Source organism: Manacus vitellinus, unplaced genomic scaffold (genome assembly GCF_001715985.3).
Source record: "Manacus vitellinus isolate BGI_N305 unplaced genomic scaffold, ASM171598v3 scaffold_90_pilon, whole genome shotgun sequence".
Lineage (NCBI taxonomy): Eukaryota > Metazoa > Chordata > Aves > Passeriformes > Pipridae > Manacus > Manacus vitellinus.
The window spans coordinates 1,007,123-1,029,234 of record NW_021940867.1 but is presented as its reverse complement, the minus strand read 5'-3'; the positions used below and the strand labels follow the sequence as shown (position 1 = coordinate 1,029,234).

Sequence of the window (22,112 nt, the reverse complement as noted above, 5' to 3'; positions counted from 1 at the left end):
GTAGCCAGGTCAGCTGATTACGTGATTTTTCCATTGTCACTGCTGAAATACAGGAGGTGGCAGAGGAGATGCACTCCTCCCTTCCTCTTTGAGGAAGTTTGATTTATTTGTGGGGCTTTCAATTTTGCATTTTGTTATTATATATGGTATTCCTCAGCCTCAGAAGATGTACTGAGATTGTGCTACGCTTTTGCAGCAAGAAATTTGTGTCACTGACATATGAGAAATTTTCTGATAAAATTATTTTAAACAAATAGGGATGATTTTGCTTTACATTTAAAAGTCACATTTTTCATGCTTTAGTAATTAGTGCCCATGGATAAACATTTGGAAAATGACAAGAAAAGTAAAGCAATTTTAAAATCCAAACTCTGTATTTAGAAGGAATTAAAATGACTGACAATCCCGGCATGTTTGTTGCTTACCTCCATGTATGTCCTACATGGAGTACTGCAGGAATGCACAGGTCTGTGCCTCTTTATTTGGCAGATTCACCAATCTATTCTACATTTGTGCTTGAGTTTCTAACAGCTCGTTTTCATTCTGTTACGTGCCATTAAAAATTTCCATCTTCTTCAGGGGAAGCACGCCTGTGTTTTCAGGCTTCCTGTATCATCTTCCATTCAGAGACACTTCCTGTCTGTACATGAGTGGGAAGATTTTGGTTGGAGAGGTAGCAATGCCATGAAGAAACATTGCAGAGGATTAGCAAAGTCAACTGTTTCATTCCAAAGTGCTTTATATAAGAAATTCAGATTATATTGTTGGGTTTTTCTGGGTTTTTTTAGTGTGTTTTGGCCAGATTTTTCATGCCAGGGTGTTCTGTTCTCTGCTTGTACACACTAATATATTCCTTAACTGGTCATGTTCACAGGTGGGAGTAAGAGAATAAAATAAACAGGAGATTTACAGTCAGTCTTGGTAGAAATTAAGGAAGAGAAAGGCAAATTGTCAAAATGGGTAAATTATAGCAGCGTTGCTCAAGGTGTGAAATCATGACTTGAGCATGTCTATATACATGTGTAGTAAGGTAAATCTACAACCTGGAGAAATAATGAAAATAGAAAAGGGAAAGGTTGGCAAAAGACTACAGTTTCTTGAAGGAAATTGTGAAAGTTATAAGATGCACAAGATGTAGCCACACTCTCTTATTTGTTTGTTGTATTACTTGAGCACTTCTCAATCTATAACATACTCATCCTCATGTTCCATTATCTTCATTTAATCAGACACAGAATTAAATTAAGTGCCTCCAGTTGTATAGATAACACGAGCAAGGAGTTGCTTTGGACTGACATATCCCTGTCAAGACATTCTGGGTCTTGATGTCTCACCTGGACTGGTGCCCTGCACTTCCTTTTGCTCGTGCAAGTGTCACACACTTTGGTATCCACGCTTGGGGATGAACTGATCCTGTATCTTGGATACAAAGCTTTTGGGACAGAAAAACACCATCCCTTGTACAGACAGAGATTCAATACCTCTGGCCCAGAGCACAGACACTTCTGCAGTCACTGTCTGGATCTGGCAGTGCTGTGTCATGCAATCCAGTGCTGCCCGTGCTGGGGGCCAAAAGCTCAGCACTTGGCTCTGCTTTTGGGAAATAACCGTGGCCAGATTTCTGTGATAATAACAAGAAATTGCTTTTTATTTGCACTATCACATCACATTGTTATTTGCCTCAATGTCCAGGGCTGGCATCAGCAGAGTAGACATTAATCTTGTACAATTGCATTTGCAGACATGACGGATCCATTTGGTGATGGAATAAATGGGAAGATGATTATTTTTACTGAGCTACTAGGACCTGTCTTTTTTTTCCCCCCCTCTCTACAAACTGCCTCACTGTTGCTTTCTGAATGCATCTGTGTTACCAATGTCAGCAAAAGATGTCTCATTATATTACCTGAAACAATTAGAAGTTCCTGTCTGTATGTGTCTGGTATTTTCCTGTCTATTTAATAAAAACTGAAAATGTTTAAATTCCAGTCAGTTTGTCTTTAGAGAAGGAAGTTTACATGCTTCAGGTTTTATTATTTATGCCTTTTCATTTTCTATGTTTTTGTTTTTTTTTTAAATCATAAAGATTAGTAGTTCCTTTGGTATCCCTTATAGAGTAGTTGATGACTCTTTTCAGCTTCTTTCAACCCCTCAGTGTTACTCTTTTTCTTGTTAAGATACGCAGCAGAGAGGTATTTCTTTTGACAAGCATTTTAAAATAACTATTTATTTAGCATATAATTTTTATATTGCTATATTCCTTAAATAAAGAATGAGTGACTAGTGATTTCATGATGAGGAAATAATGAGAAATACTCACTATAATGCTGCATTCAGCAATGAATTTTGTATTTGCAAAATTCCTAGGGGCAATATGCTAACTACAAAAAGAGTCTGAATAAAATTATTGGTTTTGCCCTTTCTGTTGTCTTGGCTGTGACTGAAAAATATGATTATTATCTTTAGTACTATATGACTTAGCTCATATTAAAGGTGCCTAAATAAACTTAGTCTCACTTAGTTATGCTTGTCTGGCCATGTTTCAGAATGTTCAACTTTCAGTAAAAGCCATAATAATCAGTTTTTGAGTTATCACTAGTCAAATTATAACCAATAGAAGTCCATCCTTCATATACATCTATATGAGAGCTTTTGTAGTTGTGTGGGTTTTTTTCTGCTATGGCCTTGATGATGATAAGTTTGCAATAAATCTTAGACTTGCAGTTGATGCAGGTCCTAATGTATTTTACTGTTAAGGCAGGAAAGACTGAAAAAGTCTCCTTGGAGAAATTTAAATCTTACTCACCCTGTACATTTCCACTCTAAGACAGAAAAAAAAGCAATGTAGACTGTTGTTAAAGTTCTGCTTTAAACTACTAAGAATACATGATAGACTGGAAGAAAAACCCAATATATTTTTCTTCATGTGCTGATTGAAAAACAAAGCAGACCTTCCAGATTTCCTTCCATTTGACTTTAATGCTGAGTTTTCCTATTGAAATGGGAAAACCTAATTCAACCTTAGAAAACAGAAAAGAAGCCAAGATATAAATATGTCTTGAATAATTGTGAAATAACTTATTGAAAAACTTCCACTCTTGAAACTTATTGGAAGAACTCTGTAATATGGAATATAGATTTGACAAAAAAAAAAAGGGGGGGGGATCATGAGAGCAACAAATCTGTTTGTCATCTGCATAGGAATAATTAGTCATTTGAATAATATAATCGGGGAGTACAGTGATACAGACACAGAAAAATGCAGGGCCAAGGATAAAGTCCTGTGGGACATCAGCTGTAAGTGGAAAAGGACTGGATTAAGGATGGCTGTATTAAATAACAAGTGAATGGTCTAACAAAAATAACCTTTGTTGGCTTTAGTACATGTTGGCTTTAGTGACACAGCCAGAGTACAGTGAATCAGCAGTGGTGATTTTGAGCACTCAAAATAGCAGAGTGCCAGCAGCTCATCAGAGCAAACCGACAGACACACACACCTCGATCATTGCAGGGGATTCAGCAGACAATATCCTTTAGTGGGTGTCTCCAGCAAACAGCTACAAACCCACTCTGGCAAGGAGAAAAGCAAGTTCTAACTCCTGGTGAGGTTTGCAACACAATAGGCACTCTGGGAATAAGTTAGTTGAGCAGATCTTTGCCAGACATTATAAGGATAATGACAAAAAGGGCATGCAAAGACACCTGGAACTGTTGCAGGTGAAGCCTTGAAAAGTGGGGAAAGGAGCCTTAACAGAAGGATAGCCCCGCAGGTTTTTATTTTGGTGACCCATAGGAAACTAGCTAGATGGTTTATCTGTTGAGGTATGGTATGAGATTGATGATTTAAAATGTATTTTAAATTTCTTTGCTTCATTTGAATGGTAGGAACATATAGGAAGAGATGGGAGATATGGTTCTAATAACCCCAGGCTGAATATTCAGCAGTCCATTGTTCTGCATCTTTTGTTTGCCATGGAACAGGAATCAGCTGGTCCTGTTTTCCCTACTTCATTTACTTTGCATTAGTCTTTATTAAAATTATCTCCATTTCCTACCTTGGGGTTATTTTTAAGCCTTTTAAAGATTTTTAATGGTCTGATTCCTCAGCATCTGATATCACTTCATGAACAGCACAACCTTCCAACATATTTTTGTTCAAATATACAAAGGTCATATTCTTTTCTCTCAAATTATTTGACTGATTTTATTTGCAATCTGTGTAGTCATATGAGCCTGAGCTGGAAACAACCAATTAGATCAGACTGTCCCTCCTCTTGTCAATGTGGAATATAGTCCCCCAGACAGGGGACACATGCTTGATTTTAGCCAAAAAGCTGAGAAGAAGCCTCCTGATCTTCACCCAACTGAAATTTAAACTCTCATCTGCTATTAATCTATTTTCAGCAGATGATTACCAGAACATCTGCTCATGCCCAGTAAATTTTTACTTCCTTCTCTTAAAGCTGACTTCCCCAGTGGGCTGATGAAAGAGTAATTCTGCAGCTCATTCTTCTCTTTAAAATAGCACTGGTCCACTGAAGAAATGTTAGCTCATTTCCATCTAACTTTCTTTTTTAAAAAGGAGGCATTAGGAAACATTCAGCAAATGCATGTTTGGGGTTTACATGAAGCTGCAAGCATTTATATACTTTAAAAAGATTACAAACTCATTGTAAATGTTGATGCCAATGTGATATGATATAGCCTTGGAAGCTGGAATAAATTGTAGGCAAAACAAACAAAAAAATTACTAAGAGGAGAGGCTTTCCTGAGGTAGAAGAGCTACACAGTCTTTTAGATGTAGACATATATTTACATTCTTTTATTTCTGTTGATTCAAAGCTTTTGAGAAATAGAACTTCCTTGGATTCAATTTCCAACAGAAGATGCTACATTTCCATGGATATGACCTATGTTCCCAGCTTTGTAGACTCATGCTGCCTGTTGATCATAGTCACGTTGAGCTTTATCTGTTAACATCCTTTCTCGAGACACATGCAACTATTTGTGTGTATGATGGGCACATGTGGGGCACCCCAGTTTTGCTTTTAAGCCCAACGTGTGACCCAGTTCTGTTTCTCATCAAGTTGGACACCCTGCTTCAGTTTTCTTGCCTCACTTCTTAATTTCAGGTTATATTAGGGAGTGCAAATAGAGGCAGGGGACTGTCCTGATCCTTACACACATATGGGGAGGAAAAAGCAAGGTGACAGTATGCCTCAGTGTGCCCACAGATACACAGAGATCATTAATCTTAGCATTAATCAAACCTTTGAATCACCAAATCACTGAATTATTTATGTTGGGAAAGACCTCCAAGATCGAGTCCAACCTGTGACCGATCCCCACCTTCTGAACCAGCTCAGAGCACTGAGTGCCACATTCAGTCATTCCTTGAACACCTCCTGGTGTGGGGACTCCACCACCTCCCTGGGCAACCCCTGCCAATGCCTGACCACTCTTTCAGTGAAGAAATTCTTCCTGAAAGCCTACTCGTGCCCACTTCCATGTCCTTCCCAAAAGGATATGGTCTGACAGTCTGCATTCAGAAGAGTGATGACAGAGCTGAGTTTTAAGGTGAGTTTTAAGGAGGCCTTTGGAAGCTGAGAAGGCAGTAGCTGTTGGGATTTTTGTCAAGGAAATTCCCTCAAAGGTGAGGTGCAGTATGATAGCTGGTGGTTGCCTTGGGACTTCTCTGATATTCTCTTTCTAATCTCCCATCCAACTTTTCTTCCCTACATTTCCACAGCAAGCATTCATCTCTGTGATTTACTGATATCATTTCTTTGTGTGCACTGAGGAAAAATCTGTCTCAATCTGCCTGCATTTAATTGTTGTGCTTTTGCCAGGGGTGCTGCTTTGTGCTCTCAGAGGGCCTTTGTGTAGGTCAGATGTGCTACGAGGGCACCACTCCCTCACCAGCCCAGCTTCCAGCAAACTGGCTGTGCAGAAGCCCTCTTGTGCAGTCTTATGCTTCTGCACAGCAGAACCAGTTATTTACATGAGCATGAGGCTCATAGCTCTCTTCAGAAGTTAAATTTGCATGTTTTAGGGTTCCTACCTCAACTGCAGATATTTAGGGTAACAAATGTTGGGCCTGATCCCCTGTAAGGAACTACCAATCTGATGAAGGGTCTGAGAAATAGCTGGGCAAAACTGAAAGTGGGAGCCTAAAGCAAAGCCCAGCCAGAGCAGGGGAAGTGTTTTTCCTTGCTGGTTCAGATGGACATAAAAGCTCACTAATGAAGCCAGATAACTTTACAAAATATCAACACACAAAAAAAGCTCTAGCTTGGGGTTTCTTGTTCACATGATTCCAAAATCTGGACCTGTAGCCTTCTGTCATCGTGGTGCACACACAGCTACACCGTATGCAGGAGATTTATGGATTTTAGAGCATTAGAAGATTCATCTTTTAGGGAAAATGTCACTTTGGAGCCCAGTTGTAACACAAATTGACTACTCCCTGTGATTGCCTACTAATGAATGATTTAGTTGGAGCTGTCACTTTGGAACAGTACTACTTCTGTTCAATAATATTTAAATACATTGTTTTGACTTTGTTTTATGTTTCAGAATAAGAGCCAAGGATTGAGTTTTGTCCGTATCCATGCACCTTGGCAAGTGCTTAGTCGAGAAGCAGAACTCCTTAAAATAAAAATGCCCACCAAAAAGGTAGGTATCTCCCATTTCCTATCAACAAATTGTATGACTGAGGGAGGAGGGATCAGAATGGTCATTAACTGCATAGAAACCCATGGAGTTACTTTATTTCCAAAATCAGAGCAGGCTTATTGTTTTACATGATGATTTCATGTTTTACATGAGATATTTTGGGATGATTTACTGTTCAGAGCTGTATTTAAGATGGGATTTCTGAAGGGGTTTTCGAAGGCAGCTGGCTGATAGTCTGCATCCAGGAGAGTGATGACAGAGGTGGCTTTTAAGGGGGGGCTTTGAAAATTGAGAAGGCAGTGGCTGCTTGGATTTTTGTCAAGGACTTTTCCTCAAAGGTGAGGTGAGGTATGGAAGGTAGTGTGATAGCTGGACATTGCCTTAAGACTTCTCTAAAGTCTGCAGATGCCCAGAGAGTGTGTTCTGGTGGTATTAATGACTTAGTGAATTCGGACCTGCCTATTGCCATTAAAGCTTCAGCTCATTATCTTCCTTACAGTCTGTTTTTAGAAGAGTTGCTGGCAAACATTGTAAATTCTGAGTAGCAGATCCCCAAATCTGTGGCCCTGCAATGATTTAGCACATTGGCTAACAACTCCACTGAAGTCAGAGGAACTGTCTTGTGCTTTCAGTTAGTGGTACTCTTCAATTGCCCTGATGAACAATTATTTCTTTGAATTGTCATTAGAATTAAAAGACAGGTTAATTTTATTTCATTCCACAGAGTTGTTTGATTTTTTGTTTGAGGTTTTTTTTTTTTATATTGATTGTTTTCACCCAGCAAAACCTTCAATGTTGTTCACATGTCAGGCTGTTACAATCTGTCATTGTTGGAAGATTGGCCAAATCAAGCTTGCATACTCTTGCTGGATTGTGTTTGCACCACAGGGGAAAATATCTGGATATTTCTGATCAATCTTTGAAAATGAGGAGGTTTCGGATAACTACAGTATCTCTAGAAACTTTCTAGAAATGAACCTACATATTTAACAGTCTCTTTGATCCCTTCCCAGCTTCATTCTTTTTGTGCATTTTTAGTGCCTGCTCATTTCTCCCTCCTCTGCCCTCATGGGAATTGTCTTCTATCTTTTTGCAGATGCCCTACAGCAAATTTTACACTATTTTAACAGATGAATATTGCCATAATGTTGGTCTGAGTTGAGGTCTTTTCAGGAGCTGCTGGTCTCCAATGGTCTCCCTAGTCATTCACAAGTGGTTCTGCATCCCCTTGTCTCCTCTGACTGGGAGAAAAAGAATCATTTGTTATCTCTAGTGAAAAAGTGGCAGCACTACCAGAAACCAAGCTTGACAGGAAAATTCTGTTCCTGTCCTATGGTTTGTTTTTTTTTTTTTTTAATTAAAGACAGTTGGAAAAAGAATCAAAAATCAACTTTGAAAAAACTGAAATCTTGTATATTGGGGATTTGGCAACACAAAATGAAAAATTTAGTCAGCAACCACTAAAATAAAATTCTATTTTTGTTCAGAGAGACAAAACGTTGTTCTCAAGGCACATTAGGTATTTTTTGTGATGTTATTTTATTTATTCAAGGATCCCATGAAGCCATTAAAAAAGTATTTTCCGTGGAAAATACTTCTCCCACTCCAAACACAACAAATCGGTTGCAATTATTTTTTTAATTGTTCAGTCTTAAATCATCTTTCAGAACAAATGACAGACTGGGAAGAAGTACCTTTTGAACACTTTTTACTATATATAAACTTCTGGGTAGGATAATACAGTTGTTTTTGGTGAGTGAGACTGGGCCACACTCAAATATGAATGCAGGGAACAAACAGTAGGAGAAAAAAAAGAGAACAGCTGGGAGCATTGCTCCATTCCCAGAGCTGTGATGTCTCTGGGATTAATGAGTCTTGGTGGAATGAGTCCCACGACTGGAGTTCTGGGATGGAGGACTAAAGGCTGTTCAGGAGGGATAGGCAGAGATGGAATGTACTGTATGGAAAGGCAAAGTTGCAGTTAGAGATTATAAAGTTGAGAGCTTCTGGGTGAGGATTAGGGGGATGGAAAACAAAGCAGATGTTGTTGTGGGTGTATTGTTTGCCAGGGTGATAGGGCTGATCAGTTATTCTAAAGGCAACTAGGAGAAATTACATTTCAAATTCCGAAACATTGACTGGGAATATTGTACTGCTGTCATATACAAGTCTGACCAGTTCCTGAAGGGTGTTGAAGGATTCGATGAGCCAGCTAGGAAAGGTGCCCTCCTAGACTTGATATTGATAAATAGAGAAGGACTTGTGGGATGTGTGATGGTACGAGGCTGTCTTGTCTAAATTTCAAGAGAGCAAAATTAAAGCTACTCAGTGAGCTAGTTAGTAGTGTTCCCTGGGAATCTGCCTTTGAGGGCTTAGGGGTCCATGACTGCTGGTCAGCTTTAAGACCATATTTTAAAAGTGCAGGACCTTGTAATGCCAACTTAAGTCAAGCAAGTGAGGCAGAAGACCAGCTTGATTGAACAGAGAATTGCTTGTGGAGCTTAAGACGAAAAAGAAATTTTCCATCTCTAGAAACAAGGCCAGGCCTCACAAGAAGATTACAGGGCTGTGACTCACATATTCAGGGAGAAAACACGAAAGGCCAAAGCTCATCCAGAGTTAAAACTGGCCAGTGTTGTGTCATACTACAGAAAGGCTTTTTAAAGTGTCTTAACAGCAAGAGGTGGTGTAAGGAAAACATTGGACCAATATTTGTTGAAGATGGTCACCTGACAAATGGGGATGAAGAAAAAGTGGAGGCCTTCAGTGGAGGCCTTTTTTTTTTTTGCCTCAGTCTTTTATATTAATGGTAGACCTTGGGCTGCCTGGACCTCTAAGTCAGAGGACCACAGCTGTGGGAACAGAGACTTTCCATTTGTGGAGACTGAATTCTTAAGGGACTGTCTGCATCAGCTGAATGTTCCTAAGTCCACAGAACCTTGGGAATTCATCCCAGAGTGCTGAAGGAGTTAGCAGGACCCCTTTCAATCATCTGTCTTGGGAGTCTAGGGAGGTACTCACCGACTGGAAGCTAAACACTGTTATTAGAATTTACAAGAGGGAAGACCCAGGAAATTGCATACCTGTTATTCTAACCTCAGTGCTGGGAATAATTGTGGAGAAGGTCATTCCAGGTGGAATTGAAAGGCACAGACAATATGGTTTCACAAAGGGAAAGTCCTGTCTAACTAATTTTATAACTTCTGCTATAAGGTTTTCTGTCTAGTGGATGATGAGAAGGCAGTAGATGTGATTTTTTTCTGTATTTTAGTAAAGCTTTTGATATTATCCCTCACAGCATCCTTCTGGACAGGTTTGACTATGAGATGAGCAGCACATGGAATGCTGGATGAAGAGCTGGGTTGAAGGGGTCAGGGCTCTAAGTGTTATAGTGGCTGGTGACCTCAGGGCTCAATTCTTGGGCTAGATCTGCTTAATATATTTATCAATGATTTGAATGCAAGAGTTGAATGCACCATTGACAAGTTTACTGACAATGGAAAGTTCTGTTGACCCTCTTTATGGGACAAGAACCTTGCAGAGGGATCTAGATAGATTGGAGTATCGGGCAATAATCAGTAGCGTGAAATTCAACTAGAAATGAGCAAAATCAAAATAAAAAATATATATCCTGATCAATAGCCCAAGATCTAGCAACTGAGAGAATTAGCAAAGAATATCTTAGTGCTCTCCTTGGGACAACAGAAGGTCACTCTGGAATGAACACCGGCAACCTCTGCCTCCCAAGGTCGGCAAGGCCTGACCAGGCCTCACTGCCCAACCCGACAGACTCAACAGCAGGGAACCTGCACCTCCAAAGCTGCCAGAAGGAAAGAGGGCAAAGACCTCTCCTCCTTTCTTCTTATACTCCAGCTTGTGTAAAAATCGTAGGGAATACCGGGTAAATCTGGGCACTTCCTTGGTTACAAACTGGTCACCAAGGAAGGCCCAGACTAAACTACCACAGCAATTCATATGGGTTCAGGTGCTTGGTACTATATGGGAATATGTCTTCAGAGAAAACACTCTTTTAATTACAGATTTAAACACGTGTGTGTAGCAAAATCTTTGTGATTTTCCTTCATTTTAGTGGATTTTTTGAAGGCACCTGCTAATGAGCAGTTTTATTTACTCAGATGTATGAAATCACAGAAGAAGGAGGAATACTCAAGACATTAAACGAAATATGGTGCAAATTGACTGAACCTCTGCAACCCCAGGTGCCACAACAAGAAAATACTAAGATGAAAAACCTGTCCTACCCATTTTCCAGAGAGAAAATATATTTGTGAGTATTTGAAAATGTGATAAACAGTGAAGAAAGCTGTAATTTATCATTTAATGTTGTCATTTTTTCTACCTGTATTTCAGTCAAAATTCAGAAATTCATTGAATATTTCTGGAAATCCTGAGGAAATGCTCAAGTTGTCAGATTTTCAGTGGACTAACAGAAACCCAAGTTGCAGAGACCTTCTGTTGGATAAAGCATTGGAAGTAGTGCATCAAATAAAATATCCAGGTGTTTAGCTTGAAATGCAAAATCCTACCACCAAATTCGTGATTATTTTATTCAGGATATTACTGCCTGATTTGAAGAAACAGAGAACTAGTAAAAATCTGATAATATTTTCCCTCTTGATAGATTTATCATAGTAATTAAAACTTGTCTAATAATATGCAGATAAGGAATTCTTGACACTTGCCCTTTCACTCAGAATAATATTTCTGGGTCCGGTTTGACATTAAACATTCTTTTTTTTAACTTGTGAGTGTCTCCTTGTATTTATGTTTGATAAATAAAATTCAGTAATAAATACAATGACCCGCCATATCATTTATTGCCCTCTGACAAGTTTAATTAATTCTGAATACAAGTCAAATTGATGGAGGAGAATAAGCTGGGAAGCTAATTTCACATATGATGATTTTAAGGTTTAAGGGAAGGCATAATTCCAGTGGAATGGCTATTTGAAAGCAAGTGAAATGCTGACTGTTTGGTCGCCTGGAAAAGAGTAATGAACATGTGCATTAGGCTGATTGAAATCTAATAACATCACCTCAGAATGCTGTAGTGTTGAGTGGATGTTATAAGAAAAATATTAAAAGGTCATATTGTGTAAACAATAGACAGGTTATTATTTTATATTGGTTAATAACTGTGCATTTTTATGCCCAGTATAAGTGCAATTCAGGTAGAACTTGGAATGTCTGTGTCTTAAATAACATAGTCTATTATGCTGTACTATGTCATCTATATTTTATTTCCTTTAAACATCTGTTTTTCTTATTAACTGTGGTTTCTAAATGAATTCTAAATTAGAGGCTTATATGTTATCTTAATTATTACTTCCATGTCTCACAAGAGAACTGATTTTTTTTTTCCTTTTGCTGTTTTAGGTATAACATCAAAGACAAAGACACCTTTTTTGACAATGCCACCCGCAGCCGAATAGTAAGTTAACAAAAGTAACATATTATCTTCTTATGGTGGGTGGGATTTGCTTTAGCAGGGAATGATGGTAAATACTTTGCTAATCTCATCAATTTATGCATTTCTCTGTTCCTATAAAACACTAAGAAGTCATATGTATGTAAGGAATCCCTTTCTGGAGCTGCACTGTGGTCCAGGAGTAGGAGGTGTTATACATGGAAACTACTGACTCCTCTCCCTTATGCAAAGCTCTTTTAAGCCCTGTTTCTAATTTTTAATCAGATTTTATTCCATAAAATATATATTCCACATATATATATTCGTATAATATTCAACTATACTTCATATAGTTTTATAAGGATGTGACACAGCAGGATTTAACCTACAAGTCTTAGGGCAGATGATCCACTAGCAAAACTTGCTAAATCATTTAAATATATGTGCAAATGAACACCGCAGAAGCCACCTATTTTAAAGCTTTGGTTCATTTGTAGCTCCATGGTGAAAGTCGTGCTAAAAGTGGATTTGAGTGTTATCCCACTGTTCTTTTCTGCAGGTGAGGGAAATTTTGAAGCGCACGTCTACAAAGGCCAGGAACAGCATGGGTAAGATGGAGGGAAGGGAGTTATCTGTGTGCTTCTGAAAGGAACTGCTTGGGTATCTCACAGAATAGTGATTTTTCTAGCAGGACACAAAAGTATGCTGGCACACTTTCACCAAAAAAAAAAAAAAAGTAGATGTCGAAACAAATGCTTTTTCTGAGATATAAAGTCAGACTTTTTGGACCATGGTTTGGATAGGGCATGGTAATGGGAGATTGGTTTTCATTTCTACAGGTGCAGGATCTGGCACATAACTTGCATTTCATGAATTGTTATAAAATTGGATTTGATTACTCTATGATCTGCTTTTGAAAATTCAGATTTCAAGTGCAATATGGTGTATTATTTCTTGCAGGAGCATACTTTTCTTGCCATTTCAATAGAATAATACATCTTTCCAGATTATTTTTATTACTGTAGCCTTAAAAATTATCTCCATAAACTGCCTAGTGAAATATATGACTTAAATACGACCGTTTTGAAGACACTTTGGGGACAACTCTGAAATATTCAGAGCTATTTTTTTCTTGAGGTTCAGAATATATATAGGTGTGCTTATTCTCTTTTATCTCATCCATTGTGAGATCATGACACATATTTCCCTAGTGGCAAAGAAGTGATGGTGCTCCTTGTCTGGCATGTCTTCTGGAAGTCTTTCTGCAAGTTTGACCACTTATGGACAGATCACAATGTCCAAGGATAATGCACCTGGAAAAGAATGTGCTGTAGCAAGATTCTTCACTGTCTTGGTGTGACTTTGTCCAGCAACAGATGTCTTTGGTACAGCAGCTGGGCTGGAAAATAGATTAATTTAGGTTTCCTTGAAATAGAGAGACAATTTTTTTGAAGTTACATGAAAACCAAACCCAAACAAAAACCCCCAAACAAAAAACTGCCTCTTTTTCAATCAAAAATGCTTGCCTTTTCCCACTACAAAGTTTTAAAGTTATGATTACTACACTGTTTCCTTTACAAAAAAATACCTGTAGACATCTCTAGAATCTGTTGAAAAATTAAGGTCTTTGGAAGGTGTTGGGGAGAAAGCTTGAGAGAAGCAATCCGTCCTACAAGGACACAGTGGGAAGGGAAAGAGCACTTTGTCAGTGGAGGTTTTTTGCCTCTCACCTAAAGTTTTCTCTATTTTAATAGCTTGTTCTGGTTTATAGTGTAATAAAAGCCATTAGTAGAGATCAAAGCCCTAGCAGTGATTTTTCAGGATTTTTTTAATGCTAAGGTGAAAATAGAGGCTGATGCACTTCAAGCTCAGGTCAGCTCAAGATCCCATTTGACATGAGGTAAATATTTTAATGTTCTCATCCTTTCCATCTTTCTGGTCCACAGCCAAACCATGATTATGCATCATGTTCACCCTAAATTTACTAGTTGTTTTGGTCTTCTGAGTCCTTCCCCCCAAAGTACTATGTTTCATATGTCACTAAGGCTTCCCCATTTTTCTCCTCTTAAGCTTAAAACCACTCATCATCATTGGTTTAAAAGATTTTTTTAAACATCATTGGGTTATTGTTTGGTTTAAGAGTTCATTGCTTATTTTGCACAAGAGGCAGGGCAGTGATATTGAAGTGCTTGTAGCAGTCTTTGGTTGTCATAAACATGTTTCATAACACAATATGAAGAAAATAACAACATTAGCTTATATATTTTTTTACAGCTTCTAGGTAATGTCATAAAATGAAATCTGTAATGATGTTTTCTGTTTGTCTGTGCCTACCTGCTGACCATCTGATTTTTTTTTTTCATTTAGGTATTAGCACATTAATAGCAAACAATGTTTATGATGCAGCATACCCACTTCATGATGTATGTATACACTATTAAATATCTAGTTCTCTGCTGGTATCACTCAGTAGTGCATAGACATTAATATTTGCTGTCTGTAACAATGAAAATATATTCTGTGTGATTCTAATATGAAAACTCATATATAAGTACATTTCAAGTTGTGACTTGAAAGTAAAATCAACAATGTAGGAACAACTCAGCAATCTTTTATTTAGTTTTATCTGCTTTTACATCAGTTATTAAATTATTTCCTTTCTCTAGGGTCATTATGAAGGCCAGAATGATGACATGAATGAAAGAAAGGTAAAATACATTGCAAAATTTTTTTGATATTAGAATTAATGTGATAAATGGGAATTAATGTTCTAAATGCTATTGTAAATCACTAGCCAGAAGGTTCAAACAGGTAGATGTTTTTACAAATGCATATAGTTTTTGCATTACATATTTTCCTGTATTTCTGCATATAAAAATTTTTTGCAAGATTTTTATAAAGTCTTCTATGAAGTTTGTGAGTAAATTAATTTGATATTTATTTCTCGAGGTGCCTCAAGGTTCTCTCCACATGCATAGATAAGATTTTTCAACTCGTCAGGAAGCAGAAGGTGTTAAATAATTTATATATTAATCTTCTTGTCCTAACCAAATGGTACCAGAGAACAGTGTTTACCAGAATAAAACACAGTTGTATTTTTCATTTGATTGTGCATGCATTTAAATGGCATGCGATTTCTAAAAATCTGCTTCCAATTATTTTGTAAATAAAGTTTCTATCAAAAGACATTTGAAAATAGATCACCCACCAACTGTCTGCACGAGAGAAACTGTGAATTCAAACTGTGTTTAGTACACATGCTTACTGTTAGAAATGGGGGAAAACATTTAATTACTTTATTAAGATCCGTTCCATGTTGTTCTCTAATGTTTAGTCATTTTATTGTCCTTGATATGCAAACAATAGGATAGGAAATGAAGAGGGAAAATAGTAGGGAGAGGAAGGGGATGAGAGAAGAATGAAGGAAAAGGGAATGTTTGGATACTTACAGTATTTATTATACTAGTAATCAACATATATTTTTACATAAATTACATATATTTTTGGTGACCTGTAAGTTATTTAATAATTTTTTTTAACTCTGGCATCAGATCTTGGTATGAACCATGCGTTCCTTGAAGGAGAGTTAGGAAAATGCCATTAACTGGCAAAACACAGTGTAGTTCTCAAGAGTGTAATTGCCACAAATGATAACTTCTTCAGCACTAAAATGGAGACTGAGCTCATAGGTCATACAAAGAAATTTGATTTCTCCATTTCTGGGTTAGTAAAATTTGCAAACATAATCTTTGTAGGTTTCGGTGAATAATGTTAATATTTGGCCACTAGATGTCTTCATGTACCACATACAGTTTAGTTCAGTGTATGAACCTTGGTAAGTAAAAGAGACAAAGTTAGAAAACTAACTATAAATAAGCTTTTATATTTGTGCCCGTTACTTTGAACTTTTTTTGTTTGTCAAGAAATTGTCTGCTCTGCACTCACAGAATTTTCTCTGAGCAAGTGATAGAGGTACAGTAGTGGACTATGAGAGGCAGCTCCATGGATTACTGACTGAGAAGTAAAGCAAAATTTTTTGAGAAGAAAAAAAAAATGAACATTAGTCAATGAAGGAAGATTGGGTACTGTGAAATAGTGGGGGAAAGAGGACCTAAAAGAATTAGTGTCTGGAAAAATATTCACCCTACTAGTTGTATTTTGTACTGCCTTCTTTTTATTCTGCCTATTAGGCTCAGTTATGAAGTGTTAAGTATTAAAAACATAAAAGCTTCTTTCCAGAAATACTTCATTGATTATTCACATATGTCCCTGCTGCCCAGCCATTGAATCTTCTGTAGTATTCCTATGCCTAACATCATCTGTTTTCTATCTGAATCTACTAGTCTCAGTGTTTAATTTCCTGAAAAAAACTGATCAGGTTTAAAGGAAAGAAGGGCATTTTTAAACCTTTTTTTTTTTTTTTGGTTTCTACCCCTTTTTCATTTTTGCTCTGTATCTTCTATTTCAATTTTCTTTTGTATAAGCCCAAAAAAATGAACTGAGTCCATCTGGGCTGCTTATGCCAATAAGGCAGCACAAGTAATTAAGGTTAATGTACCAGTTCATAAAATAAAAGGTTAATCCTTATCAACCATCTCTAGAATTTCCTTGGAGAAAGTGCACAGCGAAACAACACTTCTGTCACATCCTGTGAGAATTAGAAATCTGTAGTCAGTGGAGCCCTTAGAATAAGAAGGTTTCAGTCTTTCCTAAGTCTTGACTGGAATAAAGGATTTTCCCTGTTTCAGGAAAGAAAGCTATTGCACAGCAGCCTGGTAATAACTCACCAGGAGTATAAACACTGGCTTGGTCTTTAAGCTTCCAGCCCACTGGCAAATTGTAACCCTTCCTTGATATCCGTATGTTTGACATTAAGAAATCCATGAGGGTTTTGTTACCTGCCTGGGAAATATGACCTGTTGTCATATACTACAGCAACATCCCCAGAATATTAGAAGCAGATTAGAGAATGTTATTATAAACTTACAGGGAGCACAATTTTTAAACGGAACTGATAAAATACAATAAACTATATTACAAAACTCGTCCTAGAATTCCTTTCAATTTAATAAATATCATGAAAGGAAGCACATTCCAGCTTCCAGATTAAGTTCATCTTGTAAAACTGCAGTGTTGGGACAGAGGTTTAGGGTGGGCAATACACTGAATGGAAAATTTTCATGCCACTTTTGCTGCAATGGCTTTTGGAATCAGAATAACCAGTGTGATTCTGCAGTCTGACATAATGGCATATGAGCCTCTTCCTAAACAGACAGCAGTTTTAGAAAGATCTTTCTTTTTGCTCCTAAAATTCTGCAGCTGTGTTCAAAACAGCTTTTAGGTAGTTTTGAGAATTTAGTACTTTTAACTTTCTTCTTTTGTATATTTGAGTGAATGCATTTATTAATATGATTATTTTTGGAAGTAAATAACATTGTGTAGGTCATGTTGTGGGGTAATGGCAAGGGGTGATTTTCAATAGGCAACAACAAGTATTCTTATGAAAAGAGCAATATGTCAGCCTCTTCAGCTCCTGATGAAGCCTAAGAAAGTCAAACATAGTCTCATCATTTCTTTGCACAATTGCAAAGCATCTGCTCTGTAAGGGCAATATTCTAAAATCCAAGACTCCACAGTCCTTGAATCTCATCGCTGAATTCCCAAATGCTTAAAAGGTTTGCTCCTTGATCTGCAAACAGAAAATACTTCATGCTGTACTTTTAATGAGTACACAATGGCATAGCTCTGTACACCTAAATTTTCATTATTCTGAACAATAATACTTCATCAGGAGGATGTTTGCAGAATCCAGGTCTTAGCTGCTCACTTGATATTTATTTAGTTCTTTCACATAGCCTCTGCAGGAGGAGAGGCATTCTAAAGAGGAGGAAAATATGATTGGAAAACCTCAAAATATGTTGAGATAACTCTGCAGTTACAACATCTGGACTTTCTCCACACTTATATTAATTGTAGTGTCTGCTCCATAGAGTGGTGTAGCACTGCTGTCAGAATGGACCATCTCACGATGCAACTTCTGATAATTTCCAAAACTTTATGTATTTTGTTCCTAACACCCTCTGCAGCTCTTGCTGGTTGTGTGTTGCTTGGTTTGTGTCTTACTCCCCACCAAAGTTTACAGAAGAATAGAAGTGTCCAAAGTATTAACTCAGGTTACTTCATATAAACTACAATTTCCATTAGACAGGTGAGGGACAATCCATGCTCACAGTAAGGGAGGAAGTGGAGTCTGAGGTCACAGAATCACAGAATCATTTAGGCTGGGAAAGAAGATCTAAAATCCAGTCCAGCCTCTGAGGTTGTCATTTCGAGGTCATTTCTTAGAGTCAGCAGATATTCCACACAGAAGCTCATCCTCAAAACACAGTTTCAATCACTACTCCAATTTTACTAGGAATGATGTGGAGACTTATTTGAAAGGAATTGACCTCACCTCTCATATCCTACTCTTTTTCTGAACTCCCTCCACTTCTTTTGGAAAAGAGGGACAATAGGTTTGACACCTATCTTTTTGGATGATAAAGACCTATAACCTGTAAGTAGGGACATAGTTAATTTAGTTTCACTTATAGTAATTTTCTCTCTTTTTTTTTTTTTTTTTTTTTTTTTTTTAATACACTCTGTATTTCAATAAACAGTTTTCAATGACCACATTGTCTTAGACTGTCTACAGTCCTTTCATAGCCAAACATTCTATGATTCCATGACTGCCCTGATTTTTATTTCCCTCAGAAGATAAAATATAGTCAACTAACAGATCATGATGATGTTTCCTCTGAGCTTCCTTTGTTCTTCATTCTGGAAAGCTTCATTTATGAATGTCCTTTCTGATTATCAGTAGATTCATCCAAAGTTATAAAACATACTGCTATCAGATTAACTCTTTCACCAAGTTGTTAACTGCATGGTAGTTTCTGTCCACCATCTAGCTTTTGTTTCAGAGTAGTGTCAGGTCCTGCACACCTGAATTACCAGTTTCTTGGAGTAGGTATTGAAGAAAGTTGTGTTTCCACCATCCTCCCATTGCTGGTGGGATTGGAGGCTTCTATAAATGTCTGAAAAATATACTTGTAAGTTTGCATTGGAGTATGGAAAACTTCTTTTTGGTGCACATATTTTTAACTCTTAGAAGATGTTTGTAAAAACAGAAGGAGGAACTTGTTTTAAGTTAATTTTCTGATTTTTTCTTTTTTAATTTATTTAGTTGCTGTATCGAGAATGGGCGAGATATGGAGCATTTTACAAGTTTCAGCCTATTCAACTCATAAGGTAACATGGACTTGAATAAAACATCAAGGGACCTGGTTCTTAGCTGATGTTAATTTCTAGTTACTTCAGCAAATGAAATCTTGGATTGATCAGAACATTAAAAAAAAAATGTTTTGACTGCTTTTCTGTGGCTCTGATGATAGTTTACTGAAACAAAAATACACTAAACAATTATGTACCTCTGTTTTTTGTATAGTGCTTGTCCCTGGAAAAATATCATACTCCAGGCTGGGTTTTTTTGTTTTCTTTTGTTTTTCTAAAGTATGAGTTCTATCAAAAGAAAGGAATTTCCATTTACATTGACAAAGTTTTATTGGAGACTATGTTCATAAAAGCTGGTGAATAATCAGAAGCTGGTGTTCACATTGTGAATCAATGTGAAAGTATTTGACAGTTTTGAAATTGATTTGATTTTTTTACTCCTGGTTTTACAAGTTTTAGTAATTTGTGATCACATCCATATGTGATCCCGGTGGTTTTCTTGTGTACTTCTGAATTTTTTCTTTACAAACATAGAACAAGTTGGCCTTAAAATAAGACAAAACAAACCTACCATGCTTTTTAAGGATTTCAGACAATATCTCTAAAAGAAAGCCAAAACAAAACAATTTTTGTTTTATACTATAATATACTATAAAAATACAGTAATATTAAAACAATACTACTATAATGCTAATATAATAATAAAATAACACTACTAATAATATAATAATACTATAAATATTGAGTAAAGAAAAGCAATATTTGAGAAGACTGCTGATTCGAAATATTCTGATATCTGTATAAGAATAAATGAACCGTGATATTAACAAAGAGAAAAAATAGGAAAAACTCAACAAATGCGTATTTCTAGATAATTTGGGTACATAAGAAAGTTGGCATTTGTTACTATTTATCTTCTGAATAATGAAACTCCATCTAGGTTTTATTATGTGATCTATTTTTGTGCCAGATTAATGTGCTTTTGGAATAACAGTTATTTCAGGCCAAGCTACTGTATGGAACAGGTAAACTCAGAACAAGAATACACCACCTGCTGTGTTGTTAGTAAATATTACAGCTGTAAAATAAACTGTGACTGTCTAGAGGGATTCCCCCGTTTTATTAGACCAGCTGAATTAAAAGTAAAGGTCCATCTGCTTACACTCCATCTTCATTTGTATTTCACAGTCTCCATTATAATGTCTCTCTATGCTGATATGATTTCATAGAAATTCTGTGGTTTAAACTTCTGTGAGAAAATTAAAAAAAAAGACCAGACATGTGCAATTGATTCTCTGTGCTCAGAGATGATTTTTCTTGCTTTTATCTTCCATGCTTTGCTTGACTGCAAGTTTGGCTGTTACCACTAAAATAAATGTGGTTTTTATTTCCTAGGCAATGTTAGAACTTTAGTGTGTATATACCTGAGGAAAGACCACCCCTCTCTTTCTGCAACTGCAGGAGGTTTCTGCACTTCTGCACTGTGGGGGGATTTGAGCTCAGTCTCAGTGCAGATACTTATTCCCTTGGCAGACATCAGTCACACTTTGTGCATTTTGATAATTTACTGTGACCCTTCTTTCTTAGATTGCTTAGATTATACCCAACATTTTTTTCTGGTTATAGCAGGGCTGTGAAATGTAGCAAGTTTATATTCAGGCTTTGATGGACAGAAGAAGCAGCATTTATTTTGCCTTAAACTCAAACCCTGTTTTGACTGGTGTTTTCAAGTGCATTAACTCTGTTGAAGTGCGTTGCTTAAATAATAACAAAATGTGAATATTATTACAGAGTCTCACTGGTTATTAGACTTGCTTAGTCTAATTTTTAATACAGCTTGCAACAGTGGAAATATTTTTAACTATTCCTCATTTACCTTTATTCAGTAGGAATGCAGATTGCAAGTCCTTCTTTAACTGAAGTGCCTATCCTGGAAGACTAGATGTGGCACTGTAGAATTATTATAAATTATTACTGGTGCCTCAGCACCTTGCTTCTGACCACACAGTTGTTGCAGGTTTCTAATTGATTGTACACCAAAGCTAGAAAACACATATTTGTTATTCTCACTCTTGGTACAGGTCTCTTCTAAGGTCTGATATCCTGAGGGAATTTAACTGCACAGTCAGCCTTAGAAAATTTAAAAGTTCTTAGTAACAAAAAGAAATAAAAGACTATTACAATATTCACTGACAGTTCCATTTACCTCTGTCTCTTAATCTGTATAAACATTTTGAGAGGGAAATCACAAATTATTTGCTAACAGATATCTTAGGCCAGAAGTACTGAGAAGGGTTTACCCTGTCTCTCAGTCACCCCTGGACTGTGAAGGCATGAGGGATGTATTTACAAGCAGAGGATGAAAGCTGCAGTTCTAGGACGTGCAGAGCTCTAGAGATTTGCACCTTTTTTGTCATTCAAGTTTAAGTATTGATTTTTACTAGGGAGGAGTTTCTCTAGTGTGCCTGTCTTGTAGGACTGCACTTATCAACAGTAGTTCTTCTCAGTCCTTGTCATGTAATGTAAAAGGTGCTAAAATAACATCTGTAGTTCAGTGGTCTTCTGTTTTGATGGTTTTCTTTTCTGAAATGAAGATGTGTTCAGACCCAGTTTTTAGCAGTTTCTGCAGTGATACTACTGTTGATCCAGAGACATGGAAAACACTCCTTAGGAGTTTTATGACCCTCTGTGAAGAAAGGTTTCATGATATTTTTATATGTTATAGAGGGTTAATCAG

The 22,112-nt window shown here is 37.0% G+C and overlaps 1 protein-coding gene across 1 annotated transcript in view; it reads left to right on the top strand.

The window, feature by feature from the left end:
- Positions 1 to 10,560: 10,560 nt before the first annotated feature.
- Positions 10,561 to 22,112, top strand: part of ANO2 (anoctamin 2) — a 123,212-nt gene continuing 111,660 nt past the window's right edge. Inside the window, exons 1-7 of the mRNA XM_029965192.1 lie at positions 10,561 to 10,576; positions 10,812 to 10,963; positions 12,073 to 12,127; positions 12,663 to 12,711; positions 14,471 to 14,526; positions 14,770 to 14,811; positions 19,329 to 19,393. Of these exons, the coding sequence (XP_029821052.1) occupies positions 10,812 to 10,963; positions 12,073 to 12,127; positions 12,663 to 12,711; positions 14,471 to 14,526; positions 14,770 to 14,811; positions 19,329 to 19,393 (419 nt within the window). The 5' untranslated portion in view covers positions 10,561 to 10,576. The remainder of the gene's footprint in view (positions 10,577 to 10,811; positions 10,964 to 12,072; positions 12,128 to 12,662; positions 12,712 to 14,470; positions 14,527 to 14,769; positions 14,812 to 19,328; positions 19,394 to 22,112) is intronic.